A 21,129-nucleotide genomic window follows, 5' to 3' on the forward strand; every position below is an offset into this window, starting at 1 on the left:
TCCAAAGTCTTCCGAACACTTGGATATTAGTGTTTCCAACAAATTACGTGTGAAATGATGGAATTGAATGTTGAATTATATCAATTGCAAATATTTCCATACCAGTAGGTCCGCTTAATATTTTCCGTACCTTCCTTGACTATAATGTGAATCTCAGAAGCAGGCATTCTCCCACGGTCCACCTCTGGACTTCGAGCAAAGCTCTTAAAAAAATTTTGGGAATTGTATATGACTTATTCCCTGGGAAACATAAGTGGCCGTAAACAAAGAATGGAATGTTCAGCGGAGTCACGGAAACTAAACTTGACCCCAAGTCTTTGTTTCTGGTAAATTAATTTTCCGCAGGCAAATTAATTAATTTTTATAGATATGGAGGTGGGATTTTACATGAAACTATTATTAAGGGAAAAAAAATTTTTGTGACTGCTTAATGTGAATGTTCAGAGAAGTTTTTCTTAAAGTGATTATTTAGAATGGAATTTATGTGAAGCTTGCTTTACATACTGAATTTAATTTCCCAAAAAAAAAAATTCCGACCACAAAATTTTTTCAATAATTTACGAACGTAGTTAATTCAATTCATCTTAGTATGTGGCCATTGCATGATTTAAGCACCAAAACGTAGATAAAGTATACAAGAAATTACTGTGTCTGATTATTGAATAGATCATCCATTTCTCTTTAGAGTAATGATTAATGCAATATAAATCTCATAATATTCTTTATATTTATTTAGCTGTATAGCATCTCAAGGCTTTTTCGTATTTAAGGTTTTTATTAATTAGCATTCTACCTCCAAAATCAACTAATACTTTGATATCTATAGTATATAAAAAATCAATAAATCATTATTGTCACAAACTTTGTGTAACCCATCGAGCAAATCGAACTGTGTCCAATTGGAAGATAAAATTATGGAAGGAAAATATTGGAAACCAATATAGAGAATAAAACTGATCCTTTAGTCAAATAAAAATACTTTCTAGGCAAATTCCTCAATGATTTTAATCTAATAGTCAGCCTATTGAATTAGAATATTCATTTATATTTTAGTAGAGATTCTAATTGAGCCATTTTTTCTGAACAAGTTATTTCCGCACTCGCCCAAATATTTTCTGCCTGACAGACAACACATAAACAATATTAAATCACATAAAATTCTCGAAAATAATATCACAGTTTAATACTTTTGACATTTTATATAACATTTTATTTATTTATTTATAAGTTGTGATTATTTTTATAGAATGTTTACGCACATGAATAATATTGACACTGCCAATTACGCCTCACAAAGGGTTAAGCAAAGGGAAAAAAAAGATGAAAGGAAAGTAAAATACTTGAGGATATATATAAAAAACCCTAAAATTACAAATGAGAAAACCCATGTCAATAATCGCTTAATATTTTAAACGACTAAAATGCCTATTATATAATTTAGCTGTGACTAACATTTTAAATGAGTTTATGTTTGAATTCGGAGTCCTAAAAGTTCTTTCTTTTTACCAAGTCTGTCCCTTTCGATGACCTCAAGTCTCCGCAAACTTAATTAATAATATAGTATCCAAACAATGGTGGCGCAACATGGGGTGCTGAAGGTTAATTTATTGAAAACTTAAAATATTCCATACTAAGTGTTGAAACACGTAATATAATTAGTTTCACAGGATAATTTTGTAATATTGGCTTGTTGCGAAATGACCTGTAGAAAATAGTTATGATTAAAGTGTTTTTATTTAAAAGTATATTAAAATAAATTTTTTTATTTTTTTAATAATTATTTTACGTCAGCACATTAAAACGATCTGAAAATATTTAAAAAATTTTTAGTGAATTTAATTTTAATTTGAGGATTCGTGGTTTCAATCGCGTTCCCAAAAATGATATTGTGTTTTGAGAATGTTATCATAATAACTATTTTTTCTTTAAAAAAATTTATAATAGTGTATCAAAATTATCTTAAAAAAAAAATTTCTTTTTAAAAACACTTTCAAAATGTAAAAACAAATAAAACCTTCCAATCATACATATAGAAATGCAATGAGTTTTTTCTAATAAAAATCGAGTAAGATATTCGATCCACTATTAACCAGTAAAAACATAGCTTAGATAGAAAAAGTATAAAACTCAGAGAATGAAGAAAAATACTGCACAACTAACCACAAACTAAGTTCATTTTCTCAAGAATAAGGAACTCTGCTTTACTAAATTATCTGCAAACAATTTATTCTGATATTAATTTTCAAAAAAAAAAACAAACACAAGATTCTCAAAGATGAATTTTCTTTTAATTACACAGTTAATTCACTCTTAACGCAATATGCAAGTTCTCGATTAAATAATATTTTATTCTATCCCAATTTAAATAGGTTTAACAATATCCCATTAAAAATTTTATTTCAAATAAATTCATCTACAAGGGATTAATTTTAGATGTTAATTGTATTGTATTTTTCACTTCAAAGATTGCAAATACTCCAATTGCATAACTTGAATATTCTAGGGTTCTATCGTTGAATGAGATTACAAAAAGGTTAAGGATGAGCTTTTGCACCAAAGGTTCACCTTCAGCTAAAATGATTCAAGTTTGATAACAGCCATTTAAATAGCTTTTAGACCGACAATTACACATGAAAGGAAAAATTAAATTCAAACTGTTTACGTAAATTCAAAATTTCCACGCTGATTTGGAGTCTATACCGATGTGGGCATGCCAGCATTCCCTTTACAGAATGGACAGTAGAATCCCTAAATTAAATATTGAGCGTGTTTAATGCAATAAAAAACATTTATATTTATAATATATTTGGAGCGTTTGTGTTACCTAACTATCTTACGTTTTTGAAGTAATAATCATGAGCCCTATAGACCTAAAATGTATAGGGATTCAACTATATTTCCTAAAACAAATGTTAAAACTGACCATAAATTACACCCCTCAATATTAGTATAGTCTTTATATCAGTTCATTAGCATAATTAGACACTTTATTGAGTTTAAATTTAATTGTTCTATATAATCTAATAAAATATTCTAGGTATTTATATTTCCAACTGAAATAATTTGTACCAATTGATCTGCACCTCCGCATCAAAGATTATTACATCTAATAATCCAATAAGTACAATCTCTCAAACTATATCATGCAATTATTGAAGCATTTAGACATTAATTAATTAATGAAAGCAAGTTGTCTACCCAAATTGAAAAAAAACCCATTTTTAACATATTTTCAAAAAAATAAAAAAAATTAAGAAAAAAATCAAATTTCACAAAAAAAAAAAAAAAGAAACATAAGACAATTTTGACGCATCAAACAAATTTACCGTAATTAATTAAATTGGGGAGAAACCTAAGGATTTATATTTTATTATTTTTTCTCTTACACCGAAACCAGCCGCTCCCCCTGCCCGCTCCTTTTTATCCCCTCTCTTTCGCTGAAAATAGGATCTTCCCCCCACACATGCTTTCTTTCCTGTTCCACCACAATGAGGCCCTCTCACAATGAAAACCCTTTTTCTCATCCCTAGCTGGCAAAAAGGCGGAATTGGTGAATTTTTTCAAAGACCCGATAGTAGGCAAGGACCCACGTTTCCCCCCAAAAGGCTCTGATTTTTCTTCTCAATCCGGCGCAAAAGCCTTCCCCCTCCCCCCAAGGCTCGATTTTCCTTTCTTCTCAGCCCTCTCACAGCCGACCCCAATCCAGGCCTCGCCGCCTTCACCGTTTCCTTCCCATCGTCTTCCCTACCTCTTGCCGCCTTCTTTCTGTAGACAGACAAGACAGTGGCTCTTTAGGAAAAAGAGAGGTCTTCTTCTTGATCTCATCAGCAGAGGGTCAACGAAAGATAAGCGAGACGGTATGTGATCTGATTATCCACAGAAAAAAAGCGGAAGACAGCATCAGGACGTCATAGAGACGTATACATCAATGAGAAGAGAGAAAGTACAGATAGAAGAACAATCAGAATGAAAATAGAACTAAAGACGGTGAAGAGAAATAAACCAGAATAATATTAAGATAGATGTTAGGATCGTGTTTCTTTGTTGATCTGCATGGGAGAGAGGAAGAGTTGTCAGGTTGTGGGTTTTTTTTTGGGGGTGACCCGCAGTGGTGGCGAGACGGGATGTCGTTGACATGTGACGGTGAGAATGATCCTGAATAAGTTTTGATTAATAAATTTTTATTGTAATTGTTAATAATATGGTATTTGAAGTTTGTTAAATATTTTCTATATAATGTGATGTAAGTAAGAAGGGGTGATATTATTTTGGTGTTTTATTTTTATTATGTATGTATGAGAATATTTTTTGGGCACATCAGCACATGGTGGTGAGTAGTTGTCTCGGTCGATCGAGAGAATGGTGGGTGATATAATTTTCTTTTTTGCGGATAGCAGTGGGTTCGTGAGTCCATATTTTTTCTTTTATGCGGCACGGATCAATTCAGCCCATGGTGTCTGGCTGAGTCGTATTTTCTTTGAGGCCGCAACATCAAGCTCAGCCCTGCGCTTGGGCTGAGCCTAGCCCTCTTACCAGAGGCCTGAACCACAGCCCAACCCATGCGCTGGCTGAGTCCAGCCTTATGCTGGGCCAATACAGGCCAGCCCAAGCTATTAATAATGTATATATATATTATTATTATTTTTTTTTTTTTTTTTTTTTTTTTTTTACATATTAATTTTTTATATGATAAATTTGCAAGAATTAATAGAAGAATTTAATATTCTGATTTCATCAATACGGATAAAGAATCTGATCTACATGTAAGTTGTATTTCTGAATTCGATGAAAAGAACAAATTTTTAAAACTTCTTTAACCACATCAATCCACAAAGCAGAACTTTACCTCAGGTAGGTTTGCGTAGAGGTAGGCAAACCTTTCCCTAAAAACCACACGTAGGGATCAGTTCCCGTACCCGCGATCTTCTGACAGACCAGTACACAATCAGTGTTTCCTAGTAGCCTCAATGAATGTACTAGGTTGGTCGGACTTTACAAATCAGCAAAACAGGACGAATAATCGCCAGCCTGGATGCCCGTGCGCCAGCATTTTTTTTTTGGGGTGCGACAGAATGGCGATCCACTGGGAAGTATTGTTTCAAACATTATTGGACTAACTTTGCAATTTCGATTGAGGGTTTATATTTTTTGCATTTTTGTCTTATTTTATTTTTGTTTTACCCATGCATTTTGTAGAAATGTCTCATGCATCAACATAGTGTAATTCTTGAAGCACACACAAGCTCAGGTTAGGCCATACAATGGGTGGACTAGCAGCTTACCTTACGACTTTTAGTCAAGTTTTTAAGTTTGTGTAAACCCCAACTCTTCGTTAGTGCCTAAGATTGTGGTAAAAGTTGGACATGTGCCATCTCACTGCCTACTGGCCCCTATATTGCCTTCAAGAGGGTAATTACTGGGACAACGAGAGACCCTTTTTAGAGATCGAATAGTAAACCTACCTTTTGTCTCACTTAAAAAGATTAGAACCTGCCTGTAGGATGTGTGCTCCGTAAATATTTGTTTTGCATCCGAGCAAACCCTTCTTGAAGCATCTTGAACTCAAGACTTGTGGGTGACACAATGACCGTCGCTCAGAAAATTTTCATTGTAGAGTTTGTGCAAGAAGCAAGATTCTTGTTTCATCATACAAGAGTTGCGATCATATGTCACCCCTCGAAGGGCGAGTTCCTCATATAGATTACATATTCATACATTTATCATGCATGTACCGGGTTGAAAGTTAGGTCCCCCGCACAAGCTGTGTTGCACGTGATTGAAGAAAGATGTCAGATAAAGGCTCATTATCATATTAAGGTTGAGAACATCAAAGGTGAAGTAGCTAGACTCAGATTTGCTTAAACAAGTGTTGAGTATTTAAATGGAAAGAGAATGTCTGCACAGTCTTCTGTGGGAACACTGCTTGTCCACGTCCAATTGAAGCTGCCTCTCCTTTTCAGTCATGAACAACAACAACAATGTCTTCAGTCATCAACTAATGACAACTCGGATTCCTGTCCAGTTGCACTCTTAAGTGTTCATCGCCTCCACATCATTTAATGGAACCAAACGACTACTAGCCTCATGTTCATGGTGCATTAGTCTGCTCTGAAGTTACCCCAATTATGAGCTCAATTCCAGTTCAGCAGCACAAGGTGTTGGTCTGAAAAACCATAATCAGACACTGAACTTCTACGTGTGGCACGAGCAAAACATTGTACTAGGCAGAGGAGTCAGGCCTGGTTTGAAAATATGAGTAGTCGTCGAACTTCAACGTTGCAGAGCTCTCTCTATAAAAATCTGTTTATGATGCTGCAAGTTGAGAGTGCAAGAGAGGATTTACTAATTGCATATGCTACAAATATTTCTCTCATCAGTTTCAGCATGAAGAAACTGTAGCAGGTTGAAGAACCAGATTTGGTTTGAAAAACATTGAGCAGACATCAAACTTCAACATTGCAGAGATCTCTCGGCAGGAATCTATTTGTGGATCTGTAAATGGGAAATCCAAGAAGGAATACAGTATTTTCAGATCATTTATGATTTTCCTCCAACAGTGCCAGTATTTAAAACGCAAAAGTAGAAAGAAGAGACATGCCTAGACTGAAAAACATGAAGAAGACTGAAACTTCAACAGAGCAGAACTCCCTCTATTGGTGCTTGTTTGCTGCACCATTCGAGAGGAATCAAAGAAGAAATAGAGGAGATTCATGTCCATCATCGTCTCCCATAGAAGAGATAAGGCATGATTCCACGTGTCAGTAGTGGCGATACTACAAGTTTCTGGGCACTGCTAAGATTACCAAGCTGTTGAAAAGTTTTCTAACAATCCTCAACCAACCACAACAACAGTGGAAGATTGAGATGATGCTGTGAGGATTTGCCGAAGAATTGAACAAGCTATGAAGAGAGGAAAGATTGAAGGATCTGCCATGGATTCCAGAACAATGATGAGAGGTGAATCAGGAGATGACTTTGACAGTGTGAAACTTTAATTATGTGGTCTAGCCAGGTCCCATGGTAGCATCAATTGCTCAAATGTCTTTGCCAAGATGGGACATTCCTCTACCACTTAAGTTTGTCGACCAACATCTGCCAGATTTCAGAATTTTGCTTGACTCCGACAAATCCCATGCAACTACCATTTTCTAAGTGGTATAATCCAAACAAGAGATGTGATGTCATGGTGGGGTCCTCAACCATTCAAGTGAACAATTGCAAGGATTGCAAGAATTGAGTCTGAAAGTTGGTGAGCAAGAGACAAGTGGAGCTTGCAAAGGAGGGTGTCATTGGCTATATTGTCCCCCGAACATCTTCAAAATGACATGTGATCGAAAGTGCTTGGCAAAACACAGATATTGCTAGAAAAGTTGATTTAAGAATGGTGATGAACTTTCAATCATGTGTTATGGAATTCTGCATTTTGTTTTGGGCTCACATCTCATCCTTCAACGAAACATGCCTTGCTTGTCTCTCTGTTGTTTTGAAATCAACAGATGTTTAGCATTTTATTTCTGATAAAATATTTTGATCAAACTCCAACATGTGATAAAGGCTAATCAATCCTGAAGATTAAAAGTGTTTTGATTGCAGAAATGACTCGATGCTTGAAAATGACATGAGGTGACTAAACAATTTTGAACTCATACCTCTTGAAACTGAACCACACATCATATAGCTAAGTTTTAGCAGTATGCATAATGACATGTAGTGGATTCGGTAGTTATGGACTCGTGAATCATGATTCTTACAAGTCCAAATCTTTACACTGGATGGGGTCAAAATTTATCGGTTCTAACCGACCTTGCTTGAAATGAGAAAAGGCCATCTTTGATATCCCTTCACTTTCTAAAAATTATATCCTTTGCAGTCCCATTTTGAGCCTGGTGAAATATTTTTCTTTCAAAAAGAAACCCTGACTAGGATCACACCCCACATTGGGGGCAGATGAGAGATATGTTGGAGACATTGATATAATTAATGGATAAAGGGGAAGGCTTAGAACAAAAGTCCAATGATTGAGAGAGAGCTAGAAGAAGACACATAGACTGGGGGCATATAAGAAAGTTTTGAGGAAGGCTGTAAAAAAAAACAGAGAATGAACAAAGGAAGTTGAATTTGCCTTCACTTAAATGCAAGTCAAAGATAAAGGAAGGAGAACGCCTATCAAGTCTATGAAAAGCAAAAGAAATTTCAATCAAGGAAAGACACAACAAAAGTCAATACCAGAAAAAAGACTAAGTTGTAAACGTGACTTTTGGTGTCCATTATAAAGCCTATGATCTTATCAGATGATTAAGGTTGGTTATTCATCAAGGAAAGGTGGATTTGCATTATGACTTATGTTAAGAAAAATCTGAACTTTGAGGTTAACAAGGTTATATGTCGTTTCCTCTACAAAGACAATAATAGAAAAGAGTTGATGAATAGTTGATGTTGATCCTAGGTCTTTGAAACCCTTAAACACCTTTTGAGCCTGTGAAATTCCTTTCTTTCATAGCCATGAACCATAGCCTGCATTACGTGCTTTTAAAAGCCCTTTTTAATCAAGCAAGAAATTTGAACCGATAAATGGCGCTCTCAAAACTTAAAGAGCTTATCCATAAGGGTCGTGACTTCATGAATTAAGCTACTAGTTATTATGCATGCTGATAAAATAAATGCTAAGAAAAGAAACAACTTTTCTTGATAAAGCCTGAGCATCTTGTTTTTGAAATTCATAAAAATGTCATCTCATCATAGACCATCAAATCATATACCCAATATCAAGGATTCAAATTGATACAAAGAACCATGGAAAAAGCCATTTTAATCCTACAACGAGTCGATTTCTGTTTTTAAAATGCATGACAATCAAAGGACTGTGTATTTCGAATAACGTGTGTTGGGTCTTTGATCAAAAAGCTTGATTTTTAAAAGTTTTTCAAAAAAGGACATCTCTGATTTCATTTCAACAAACTAGACTTTGAATAGACATGATCTTTGAAATATGAGAGTTGATTCCAAAACAAGGAAGATTATCAAACACAGAAGAACATTGATTGAGTATGCAAAATCGTTGATAGAAATGACATTGAAGTCCTCGACACTCCTTGAAAAGTTGAGCAGCTGGGGGCAATACAGTGGACCTTAAGAAGGAAAACAAACAGTATCCAGATCAGCTGGGGGTAAAGAAAGAATCACATGATGAGTCATCAAAGTCCATCAAAGTCATCCCTGGCATTCACAAAAGCCATTTGTTGTAAACAGAAAGAATGAGCATGTTCAGATCAACTAGGGGCAATGTTGTTCAAAGACAATCCATGATTTAGTAAACTTCAGCAGCAATTGATGAGCAACACTGCACTTGAAGGATATTTTCATATCTTCATCTTGGGTCACCCTCTGAAACATGGCTATGACTTTTGACAGATGTTATCGGGTGAGTGCATTTGAATGAACATCAAACATATGCACACCACCAAGACTGACTGTGGAACAATGCTGCACTTGAAGGACAATCTCATATTGTCATCCTTTGAAACATGGTTATCGACAGACGTTACCACGCAACTGCATTGAATGAATGTCAGAAAGGCACCCACCCCGAAGACTGACTGTGTGGGACAATTTGTTTTGAAGCCAGATGAGCACTTCACCGCATGAGTATGGGTGATAGAAGTAGCATCATTGATGAGGCCGAGGCATTTCTTTTCACAATCTGATTAGAAGAGTTGAAAGGAATCTATTGAGAAAACACTGAGCATACAACCATGAGCCTTTGTACTGCAAGCTATGAGATGCATGACTGAATGACTGAATGAGTTCCAAGAAGGCTGATGATAACATGTACTTGAAGAGTACTGTTTCAACTAGAGGCAAGTTCATGACTGATTAACAATCTTGATGGGTATTGGCATGATGCACATAATCAATCAGAGGATAATTCTCAGAAGAAGCCAGGAGAGAAAATCCTTCATGATAAATCAAGCAGTACCACACTTGGGGGCAGGGTCAAGCTTGATAAATGATGCAAGCAGTAATTGTCGAAGACAGCCCGGGATGGGCACTGCATTTACAGCTGAGTGGATGGCTAGCACATGAATGAGCCAATACATCGGAAGAACAAAGAAAGCTTTGGATACAAACAAAGCCACCCTATGATGATGGAGCATCAAAGAGGGGGCCTATATTTCAAATCAGGTAAGGATGCATGCATATCATCTAACCTCAAAAAAAAAAAAAAAAACCATTTGCACATATTTTTGAATTGTTACAGGAAAATCCTTAATGAGGTCCAACAAGATGGTGGAAAGAGAAAGAAGCATTGTGGTGATGATAATAAAGAATCGGTTTTGATCATGGAATAAAAGGAAATATGGGATGAACCCTACCATTAGGAAAATCCCAAAGAAATGAATAGATCAACCTTGCAACCGGGAAGCCTTGAGTTTCAACCCTTGCAGTCAGGAAACACCGAGTTTTCAAACCCTATGATCGGGAATTATCAGGAAGCACCAAGTTTTCCAGCCCTTCTTCTGTCATCCCCTCAGGACTTCGCCAGGTAAGTCCTATTTTTTACACTTGTCATATCACATTCTTTCCATCTGGGTAGGTCGCCCATCATAATAAGACCGTTTTTCACTTTTTTTTCCATCTGGGTAGGTCACCCATGACAATGAAACCGCAATTCATCATATTTTTTCCACGTGGGTAGGTCACCCATTATAATGAGACCGCACTTCACATTCTTTCCATTTGGGTAGGTCACTCATTATAATGAGACCACACTTCATATTCTTTCCATCTGGGTAGGTCACCCATCATAATGAGACCATTTTTCATATTCTTTCCATCTGGGTAGGTCACCCATTATAATGAGACCACTTTTTACACATTCTTTTGTTCCAGTTGAATGAGGTCGCCAGATGGGATCTCATGTAGCTTTGGTTAAAGGGAATCGCCAGAAGGGGTTTCAGGTTGACCGAGCTACACACATTCCTTGGTTATGGTTAAAGAGGATCGGCGAAGGGATCTCAGTTTAACCTAATTGGAAAGGATTTTGGTTTTGGGTAGAGGGGATTGCCGAATGGAATCTCAGTCTATCCCAACCACACACAGGATTTTGGTTCTGGTTAGAGGGGATTGCCGAAAGGAATCTCAGTCTATCCCAACCACACACAGGATTTTGGTTCTGGTTAGAGGGGATTGCCGAAAGGAATCTCAGTCTAGCCCAACCCTACACATTCCTTGGTTATGGTTAAAGGGGATCGACGAAGGGATCTCAGTTTAACCTAATTGGAAAGGATTTTGGTTCTGGTTGAAGGGGATCGACGAAAGGATCTCAGTTCAGCCCAACCTACACATTCTTTGGTTACGGTTAAAGGGGATCGGCGAAGGGATCTCAGTTTAACCTAATTGGAAAGGATTTTTTGGTTTTGGTTGAAGGGGATCGAAGAAGGGATCTCAGTTCAGCTCAACTACACACTCCTTGGTTATGGTTAAAGGGGATCGACGAAGGGATCCCAGTTTAACCTAATTGGAAAGGATTTTGGTTCTGGTTAGAGGGGAGTGCCAAAAGGAATCTCAGTCTAACCCAACCCTACACATTCCTTGGTTATGGTTAAAGGGGATCGACGAAGGGATCTCAGTTTAACCTAATTGAAAAGGATTTTGGTTCTGGTTGAAGGGGATCGGCGAAGGGATCTCAGTTCAGTCTAACCTACACATTCCTTGGTTATGGTTAAAGGGGATCGACGAAGGGATCTCAGTTTAACCTAATTGGAAAGGATTTTGGTTCTGGTTGAAGGGGATCGGCGAAGGGATCTTAGTTCAGCCCAACCACACACACCTTGGTTATGGTTAAAGGGGATCGACGAAGGGATCTCAGTTTGACCTAATTGAAAAGGATTTTGGTTCTGGTTGAAGGGGATCGGTGAAGGGATCTCAGTTCAGCCCAACCACACACACCTTGGTTATGGTTAAAGGGGATCGACGAAGGGATCTCAGTTTAACCTAATTGAAAAGGATTTTGGTTCTGGTTGAAGGGGATCGACGAAGGGATCTCAGTTCAGCCCAACCACACACACCTTGGTTATGGTTGAAGGGGATCGGCGAAGGGATCTCAGTTCAGCACCAACCACACACACCTTGGTTATGGTTAAAGGGGATCGGCGAAGGGATCTCAGTTTAACCTAATTGGAAAGGATTTTGGTTCTGGTTGAAGGGGATCGGCGAAGGGATCTCAGTTCAGTCTAACTACACAAGACCTTGGTTATGGTTAAAGGGGATCGGCGAAGGGATCTCAGTTTAGTCTAATCACGCAGAATCACTAGATGGGATTTCAGGTTGATCGAGCTACACACCGATTTTTGTTCTTGTTAGATCGCCAGATGGGATCTCAAGTAAACCCAATCAAAAGGGAAGGTCGCCCGTGAAAATAGACCAGAGTGAGTATGTGTGGGCAGGTCGCCCCTGAAAATAGACTAGTGTGAGAGTGTGGGTCGGTCGCCCCTGAAAATAGACCAGAGTGAGTATGTGTGGGCAGGTCGCCCGTGAAAATAGACTAGTGTGAGTGTGTGGGCAGGTCGCCCCTGAAAATAGACCAGTGTGAGTGTGTGGGCAGGTCGCCCCTGAAAATAGACCACTTTGAGAGCATGGGGGTAGGTCGCCCGTGAAAATAGACCAGTGTGAGTGTGTGGGCAAGTCGCCCAAGGTAATGAAATCATTTTCCTTTTATTTTCTTTACAAAGCTTACTATGCAAAATTTTGAGGAGTTTTGCTTCGTAAGCATTGTAAAGAGGGGGCATCTGTTGCTACCCAATTTTTGACCCATGTTTTTAACATATTTTCAAAAAAATCCAAAAAATAGAGAAAAAAATCAAATTTTACAAAAAAAGAAAAAAAGAAAGTTAAGGGACCAATTTTGAGGCTCAAACAATATTTATATAGCCTCTCTCTCCTCTCGCCGGGGACTCTCTCTCTCTCTTACGATCTCCCATCTCCGGTCGTCTCAAGCCTCCAAACCACCATAGAAAGGTCTCCAATCTCCTACAAAGCAAAACCCGGCCTTTTTCAGTGTTTTCGCCACCTCATCTGACCAGAAAAAGGTTGTGATCGTCGCCGGCCACCGAAGCTTCAAGTCGTCGATTCTCCCTCATCAGCCATCAATGGCCGTCAAGACCACCACCATCAGAATCCTCGACCTCAGATCTACCAGGATCGACCATCGGTTGGTCAGAAATCTCGCCGGAAAATTTTGCCGCCGCCAATAGTAACAGCGCGTGAGCCACACGCGCCGCCAGTGGCATTTTCATAATTTTTCGAGAAATCCGAGGGTATTTCAGTCTTTTACCTATACAGTGGCACTCAGGTAAATTTTTTGAGATTTCTAACGTTTTTTTATTTTGTATATAAATTTTCTTGCATGTGAAAAACAATAAAACAAAAAAATAAATATAAAAAACGGCGTGGGTCCAACACCCATCTTATCATATTTATTGGTCGTGGGTGCAAAGCCCAATTTCTCAAGAATAGTTATACCTATTTTTTAATGATGTGAAAATATTTGTTTTTATAAACAAATATTGTTTGTTGACACGTCTCTTTTTATAGAAAAGGACCGATGTCAAAAAAAGTTTAAAGACCAAACAAATATGGATTATGTACATAATTTTTTTTTTTTGGTAACTCAGACGTGAATCTCCCTTTTAGGGTTAAACGTCGATATTTTAGACGAGTCTCCTATTTTTAGGGACTGATGTCATTTTTAACGTGTCTTCTATTTTTAGGGACCGACGTTGTTGCTACCCAATTTTTGACCCATGTTTTTAACATATTTTCAAAAAAATCCAAAAAATAGAGAAAAAAATCAAATTTTACAAAAAAAGAAAAAAAGAAAGTTAAGGGACCAATTTTGAGGCTCAAACAATATTTTTACCAGAATTTTGAATATTGGAGGGAGAGGCAACCTAAGGATTTTTTTATTTTTATTATTTTTTTCTCTTCACCCGAAACCAGCCGCTCCCCCTGGCCCGCTCCCTTTTATCCCTCTCTTTCGGCTGAAAATTAGGGACTCAGTCCCCCACCCATGGTCTTTTTTTCCTTGTTTCCAGCCGACAATGAGGCCCTCCTCACAATGAAAACCCCTATTTCTTCTCATCCCTAGCTGGGCAAAAAGGGGGGGAGATTGGTGAATTTTTTCAAGGACCCGAGGGTAGTAGGCAGAGACCCACGGATTTCCCCCCCAAGGCTCTGATTTTTCTTCTCCAACCGGCTGCAAGGCCTTCCCCCCCCCCAAGGCTCGGATTTTTCCTTTCTTCTCAGCCCTCTCACAGCCGACCCCAACAGCCCCGTCGCCGGCCTTCACCGTTTCTCTCCATCGTCTCCCCTACCTTCTCTGGCCGCCTTCCTTCTTCCCTGCTCACCGGACACCCGGACAAGCCACAGTTGCCGCATCTTCCTCTCCCTCACCGGATAAGCCAAGAGCAGCGTCTTCTTCTCCTCCGATCTCATCAGCAGCAGCCGGTCAACGAACAAGGCCCATCACAGCGGCGGCCGAGCTCCTCCACCATCGGCCGCCTCTCCATCGTCCCCGATCTGTTCATTTCCATCACCCACCGAAGAAACCAAGCGGCGGCCGACAGCAGCAGCATCCACGGACGCCGTCACCTTCCTCAGCCTCCAGCACTCCTTCCATAGACAGCCGCCAGATCAGAAGAAGACCGAGAACAGTACTGCCAGATCAGAAGAAGACCGAGATCAGATGAAGAAGGAACGAACAGACGCCGACGCCGTGAAGAAGAAAGATAACAGAAAATAATAGATCTAAAAAACGAAAAATCAGAATAGATCTAAAAAAAATGGAGTAAAATCAACTGTTGTGTGTTCTTTGTTTGATCTGCAGGTCGGCGAGGAAAGAAGAGGGGAAGAAGTTGATCCACCCCCGGTTGCTGGTTTTTTTTTCTGTGGCGGCGCGTGAACCCACGCACCGCCAGTGACGGTGGCGGGTGGAGCAGACGCGCCGCCACTGCCTTGCCGTTCTGGAAGCATGTCTGCCACTGTTCCGGAGGTGCAGAAGTGATTTCTAGATTAGTTTTGGATTAATTTTTGTAATTGTAAAATTGTTTAATGTAATATGTGTGTAATTTTGAGTTTTGTTTTATATAGTTTTTATTTTATGTAAATGTGGATGTAAAAGTAAAAAAGAAAAGAAAAGAAAAGAGGAAGTGATAAATAATAATAAAAAAAAAGAGAAATTTTTGTGTGTGTTTGTATTTTTTTTTATGTATGTTATTGAAAAAAAAAAAAGAATTTAAATGTTTTTTTTGGGCGGGCTGGAACATCAGCCCAGCCCATGCGGCTGGGCTGAGTCCAGCCCCTTGTCACTCCGGGTCGGAACATCAGCCCAGCCCATGCGGCTGGGCTGAGTCCATATTTTTTCTTTTTTTGGGCCGGAACATCAGCCCAGCCCATGGGTCTGGGCTGAGTCCATATTTTTTCTTTTTTGGGCCGGAACATCAGCCCATGGGTCTGGGCTGAGTTTGTATTTTTCTTTTTGGGCCGGAACATCAGCTCAGCCCATGCGGCTGGGCTGAGTCCAGCCCTGTTACCAGAGGGCTGGAACACCAGCCCAGCCCATGCGGCTGGGCTGAGTCCAGCCTTGTGGCTGGGCCAATACAGGCCCAGCCCTAGCTATTTATTATATGTATATATTTATTTATTTATTTATTTTTTTTTTTTTTACATATAATTTTTTTATATGATAAAATTGCAAGAATAAAGAAGAATTTAATATTCTGATTTCATCACGGATAAAGAATCATGAACTTACATGTAAGTTGTATTTTCTGAAATTCGATGAAAGAACAGAATTTTTTAAAACTTCTTTAACACATCAAGTCCACAAAGCAGCTTACCTCAGGTAGGGTGCGTTAGGGGTGCTAATACCTTTCCTAACCACAATCAGTCCCGTACCCGCGATCTCTGACAAGACCAGTACATCAGGTTTCCTAGTAGCCCTCAATGAATTACTAGGTGGCGACTTCAAATCAGCAAAACAGGACGAATAATCGCCAGCCGATGCCGTGCGCCAGGATTTTTTTTTTTGGGGTGCGACAAAAATGAATGAATAAAAAATAATTTGAGAATTGAGTTAACATAATAAGAATGAAATTATAAATTTGGGAGTCAATTTAGTAAAAAATTAAAAGAATTAATAAGTTTATAGACTTAATTAAACTTTGATTTATTTAATTAATGTAATTAAGAGTTTAATTGAAGAAATATCAAAGTTTGGGGCTGATTTGGGTAGAAAATACAAGAAATTAAAGTCCAAGGACCAAAGTGCATAGATAGTGATACATAGGGGGGTTAATTGATTTTTCCAAGGGTAATTTTGAAAGGCTTAAAAGTTGAAGACTTTTAATTAAACTTTGATTTATTTAATTAATGCAATCAAGGGCTTAATTGAATAAATATCAAAGTTTGGGGCTAATTTGGGTCGAAAATGCAAGAAATTAAAGTCCAAGGATCAAAGTGCATAGGTAGTTATACCATAGGGGGGTTAATTGATTTTTTCAGGGGTAATGTTGAAAGAATTAAAAGTTGAAGAGTCAATGAAGCTTAATTGATTAAATTAGAAACCAAGAACTATTTGGTAAATGGCTATAAAATACAGGAGTTCAATTGCAATTTAGCCAGGGTAAAATAATAAAAAAAAGATTTCCGTGAGGATCCAATTGCTAAATGTCAGACGTTTAGGGGCAAATTGGAAATCTGCATTTCATGTGCAAAAGCGTCGTTTCAAAACAAACCATTCATCTCCTTCATCCCACCGATTCAGCGGAAACTACTGAAGATCGTGGGTCACGTCTCAGCTGCCCACGATCCCTCTCGCCTACAAGAAAAAGGCAACAAGCAGGAGGGGGAAGAGAGAACGAGCTGGGGGAACGAAGCAAACACAGAGAGGACAGAACACAGCGGAACAGAACGAACAGGAGGACAGAGAGAGAGAAAGGGAAAGAAGACAGATACAAACGAAGAACGAATACAGAGAAAGTGAACGAAAACAGAGAGAGACATGGAAGGAGAAAACAACCAGAGAAGAAGATCAAGAACAGAGAGATAAAGAGAACCCAGGAGAACACAAAATAAACGAAGAAAGATTTCTGGGCTTTCTTCCAGGACTCCAGAAAAGGAATGTCTGTTGTCTCCTAAACAACAGATCACCTAACCACCCAAAAACAAAGGAAACAGAGACGAACACAAACAGAGACAGAGAGAATAAGAAAAGCAAAAGGAAACCAAGCAAAGAAAAGCAAGACCAGAAGAGAAGCAAAAAAAAAAAACAGAGGAGAAGAAAGTAGCTTTGGCTAGCCAGAACACGTTCGCCACCATGTCGTCCCCAAGCGTTCCAGCACCAGGTAAGCTGAGTTTTCCCTCCCCTGAGCATCTCCAACCGGAGAGGCAAATGAGGAGGCAAAGTTAAAAGCAGCAGCGAACAAAGAAGTTAAAATGGCTGTTTAAATTAGAAAGAGCTATTTTAGCCAAAAATAAATAAATGTTGCCAATGGTTATTTTTATAGCCGTTGGTCAACAATATTTTTTTTTCCTTAAAAGTAAGGAAAAAAACTTATTTTTGTTTTCAATCTTGTATTGTGCCTCACTCTTCTCCTAAATTTAAAAAAACAAGAATCAATTATTTTCTGGTTAATTAATAACATCGATTGTGTTAATTAGCTGAAATTAAAAGGTATGTTTATTTAAAAGCTTTTTATATTTTCTCTTTAATATCTCTTGATTTTGTAGATTTTTGGTTGTTAATTTGATATTTATGATGATTTTTATTTCTTTGTAATTTTATGTTTTTGATATGGGTTATGGAAAACATTTTTTATTTATGTTGTTATCTTTGACAAAATTAAGAGGAAGTAATAATGGTAGCTAATATTGATAAAAATATAGAGTGGCATATTTAAAATTTATTTTTGATTGTCTGTTTTAATTTGAGGTTAATTATATTTTGTCTTGTTGAAAATGCAATTAAACCAGTATATCAATCCTCTCTTAGTTTCAAAAAATAATCAAATTGTAATGTTAGAACAAGTAGAATGCAATGCTTGTTATTAATTCACATGTATGTAAACTATAAAATTGCTAGACATTGAATGTACGTTTCTTTTACACTCTCCTATAAGGTTTTAACTTGAGGTTTTTTTTAATGTAGATGAATTCAAATTTTCCAAGCTCTTTTTACCAACTTTCTTATGAGTGAATCAGAAGATATTCTCTAAAATATAAAAATGAATTTAACATGAAATATATTAAAATATAAATGGCTTTTCTAAATAGCTTTTTACCATTGGAATGCATATAATCAAAAAAACTATATTTATACTATTCAAAAAGCCATTTTATCAATTTAGCTTCTCAATTTGGCTTTTTGCATTGGAGATGCTTTACGATTTAATTACCTTGTTGCTGTTCACGCACGCCAGATAAAAAAAAATCAGGTTACTTGCTTGGGCCGATGGGCCAGTATCCGGTTAGCCTGCTGGATCCAGCCCATATGAGTCTTGCCACCCATATAATCTAAATATTGATCAAAATCTATTGTATCAAGATCATTGTAATACCTGGTAGTACTGTGGAATACAATAAATAGTCCCCTCAAGCTGATTGAGAAAACGAACTTGTAGGTGATTGAGAAAATCGAAGAGAGATATCCATTAATAATAATAATCATAAACTTACACCCAATTTTACTACAAGTAACCGATTGAAGCAACATTTTAGTCCTAACTTGTTAAGTTAAATACCAACCTATTACACACTATACATAAGACATATTAATTTATATTAAAAAACCATCTCAATCCATTTTAGACTTAAAACTTGTAAAATCTATATTATTATATATTTAATTTTTATCAAATAAATGAGAATGATAAAAATTCTCGTGATCGTTTGATGATTAAAACTCTTATATTATATTGAAGAATTATCTCAATATAATAACTTAAACTGTTAGGTAAAGTTTCAAAATATAATTTATATTATTTTTTTAATTAAAAAAACTATAATTAAAAAGAGCACAACTTTATAAATATCACGAAATTGAACAACCAAACATTCTGTAACACTCCATAAATAGTGATTAATGGAGGTTCAAACCAACTATAACAAGGAACTCGATGCCACTTTAATCTTCAATATTAATCAAGTGGTGCTTATTTTTTTCCTTTTTCTTAAGACCGGGCATTTTCTCCCGTGGTAGGCAAGGGACAAGAGACGATGGCGGAGCTTTCCCGGTTATCTTGAGAATGTTGTATGTAGAGCCCATAAATGAGACGTACAGACGGAATTGCATTATTGCAAATACGAAGACTGGAAGGAATGCAGCCATGGAAAGGAGTAATGTTGTCAATTTTTTCTCTGACTGAATGAGTATCAAGATTGTGGCCCCAAAAGATAGCATGGTCGTTATCACAGCAAAGAAGAGGAAGGTGAAGCCAATAAGAAGTTTCCGAGGAAGAGAGATGTGAAATTCTTGTTGCTGAAATGGAGAGGTCAACAAAGACAGAAATACCACAAGCGAAGTCAAGGAGCTTGCTAAGGAAAGAACATCCGAGACAGTGAAAACCAGAAAATAGGGAGAGTTGATGAAGTTGGGCTTGCCATTCTTATCAGAACCTCCGGGCACAGTATAGGCAGCAGCAAAGACAACAGTAGCAACAAGTGCAGCTACTGTGGAACAAGACTGGGTCGTTTCCTTTATCCATGTTTGTGCATTTTTCAGTTGGTCCAGGTGACTCTCTTTGAAGAGCTCCTCGGCAGTCTTGCCTTTTTTGTTCCGAAGCGTGACATAATGAGAAGGAATTACCTTTTCCACTTGCTGCAATAACCGGGAGATAAATATGATTGTTATATAAATGGAGTTTGTAAATAAAACAACGTATTATTTAATTCCGTATAATTTTTAATAATATTTAAGTAATTGGTTCGGGTGACATGCAAGGAGAACTAGATCAGCCTGATGTCTTAATTAGTTGACATGTCTACGTTTCGTTAGCATTAAAATCGATTTTTTTCAGTTTAACGGTTTTTCTATGACCTTAACTTGATTGGGTAATTTGATTGAAACAAATGTTTTTATATGTTTGGTACTCTAATACACTATACCAATTCCATGAATAAATTTTATCCGGAGGTAAAGACAAAGGGATGAAAAGGGCTCACCTCAAACCATTGCAACTCCTCCTGAAGTTCAAGTGCAGGCCCAGGTTTGGTTCCTCCTCTGTAATGCTCCATATCTGCAACATGGTGTAACAATGTGTTCTTCTTCTTATCAATAACTCGATGCAGTCTAGCCCATGGTACTTTCAGTTGTTTCACAAGATTGAAGATCTTTTTCTGGCGATGGATGACGGCCACATCCAAAATGCTCTGACCCTTCTCATTGAGCTGCTCAACGGCGTGGGGATATTTATTTATTATCTCCCACACAATCTCTTCTATTCCATTTATCGTTGCAACAAACAATGAGATCTGCTTATTGCTAGTTAATGATGAGCTCGTTACAGGAGGTTCTATTTCTATTTCTCTTACTATTTCTCCCTTTTCATTTTTTTCCCCACCCATTCCCTGCTCTTTTTCTTCCTCTTCATTTTGGCCTGTTATGACTATATTCCATGACTCATCTTTCTCTATTAGGATTTCGGCGAGTCTCAAAGCAAATACATGCTTTCTTTTCTGGTTCCAGAATACTTGTAGCCTTGCTGGCCAACATCGTACTTCATGTTCATGCGAAAGCGAATGAAATTAAACATGGATGAGAGCTAGCCATTTTTATGAAATAGAAAGAAACATTAACAATGATAGTAGAAGGATGAATTAAAGTAAAATAGTAATAATAACAGTAATAATAATAATAATAAAGAACTGGATCAAAGTCATTCCAGTATATATATATATCAAATCATCAAATTCACGGAAAGTTTTTGTAGGAAAAGGCTCAACCTCTCTGTGTCTTAAAGTTAAGTATACTCATTGTTAAGTTTATGAACATGTAACATTGAATCCCATTTGTTTAAAGCATAAGAATTATGCATGTAAATAAATCATTTCATCAATCCATATTCTTTATAAATG

The 21,129-nt window shown here is 37.4% G+C and overlaps 1 protein-coding gene across 1 annotated transcript in view; it reads right to left on the bottom strand.

Moving 5' to 3' along the window:
- Positions 1–19,069: 19,069 nt before the first annotated feature.
- LOC118032878 (uncharacterized) overlaps positions 19,070–21,129 on the bottom strand; it is a 42,090-nt gene continuing 40,030 nt past the window's right edge. The window contains exons 5-6 of the mRNA XM_035037663.2: positions 20,218–20,771; positions 19,070–19,873 (exon numbers count right to left, since the gene is read on the bottom strand). Of these exons, the coding sequence (XP_034893554.2) occupies positions 19,181–19,873; positions 20,218–20,771 (1,247 nt within the window). The 3' untranslated portion in view covers positions 19,070–19,180. The remainder of the gene's footprint in view (positions 19,874–20,217; positions 20,772–21,129) is intronic.

The sequence above is a fragment of the Populus alba genome, chromosome 11 (genome assembly GCF_005239225.2).
Source record: "Populus alba chromosome 11, ASM523922v2, whole genome shotgun sequence".
Taxonomy (NCBI): Eukaryota; Viridiplantae; Streptophyta; class Magnoliopsida; order Malpighiales; family Salicaceae; genus Populus; species Populus alba.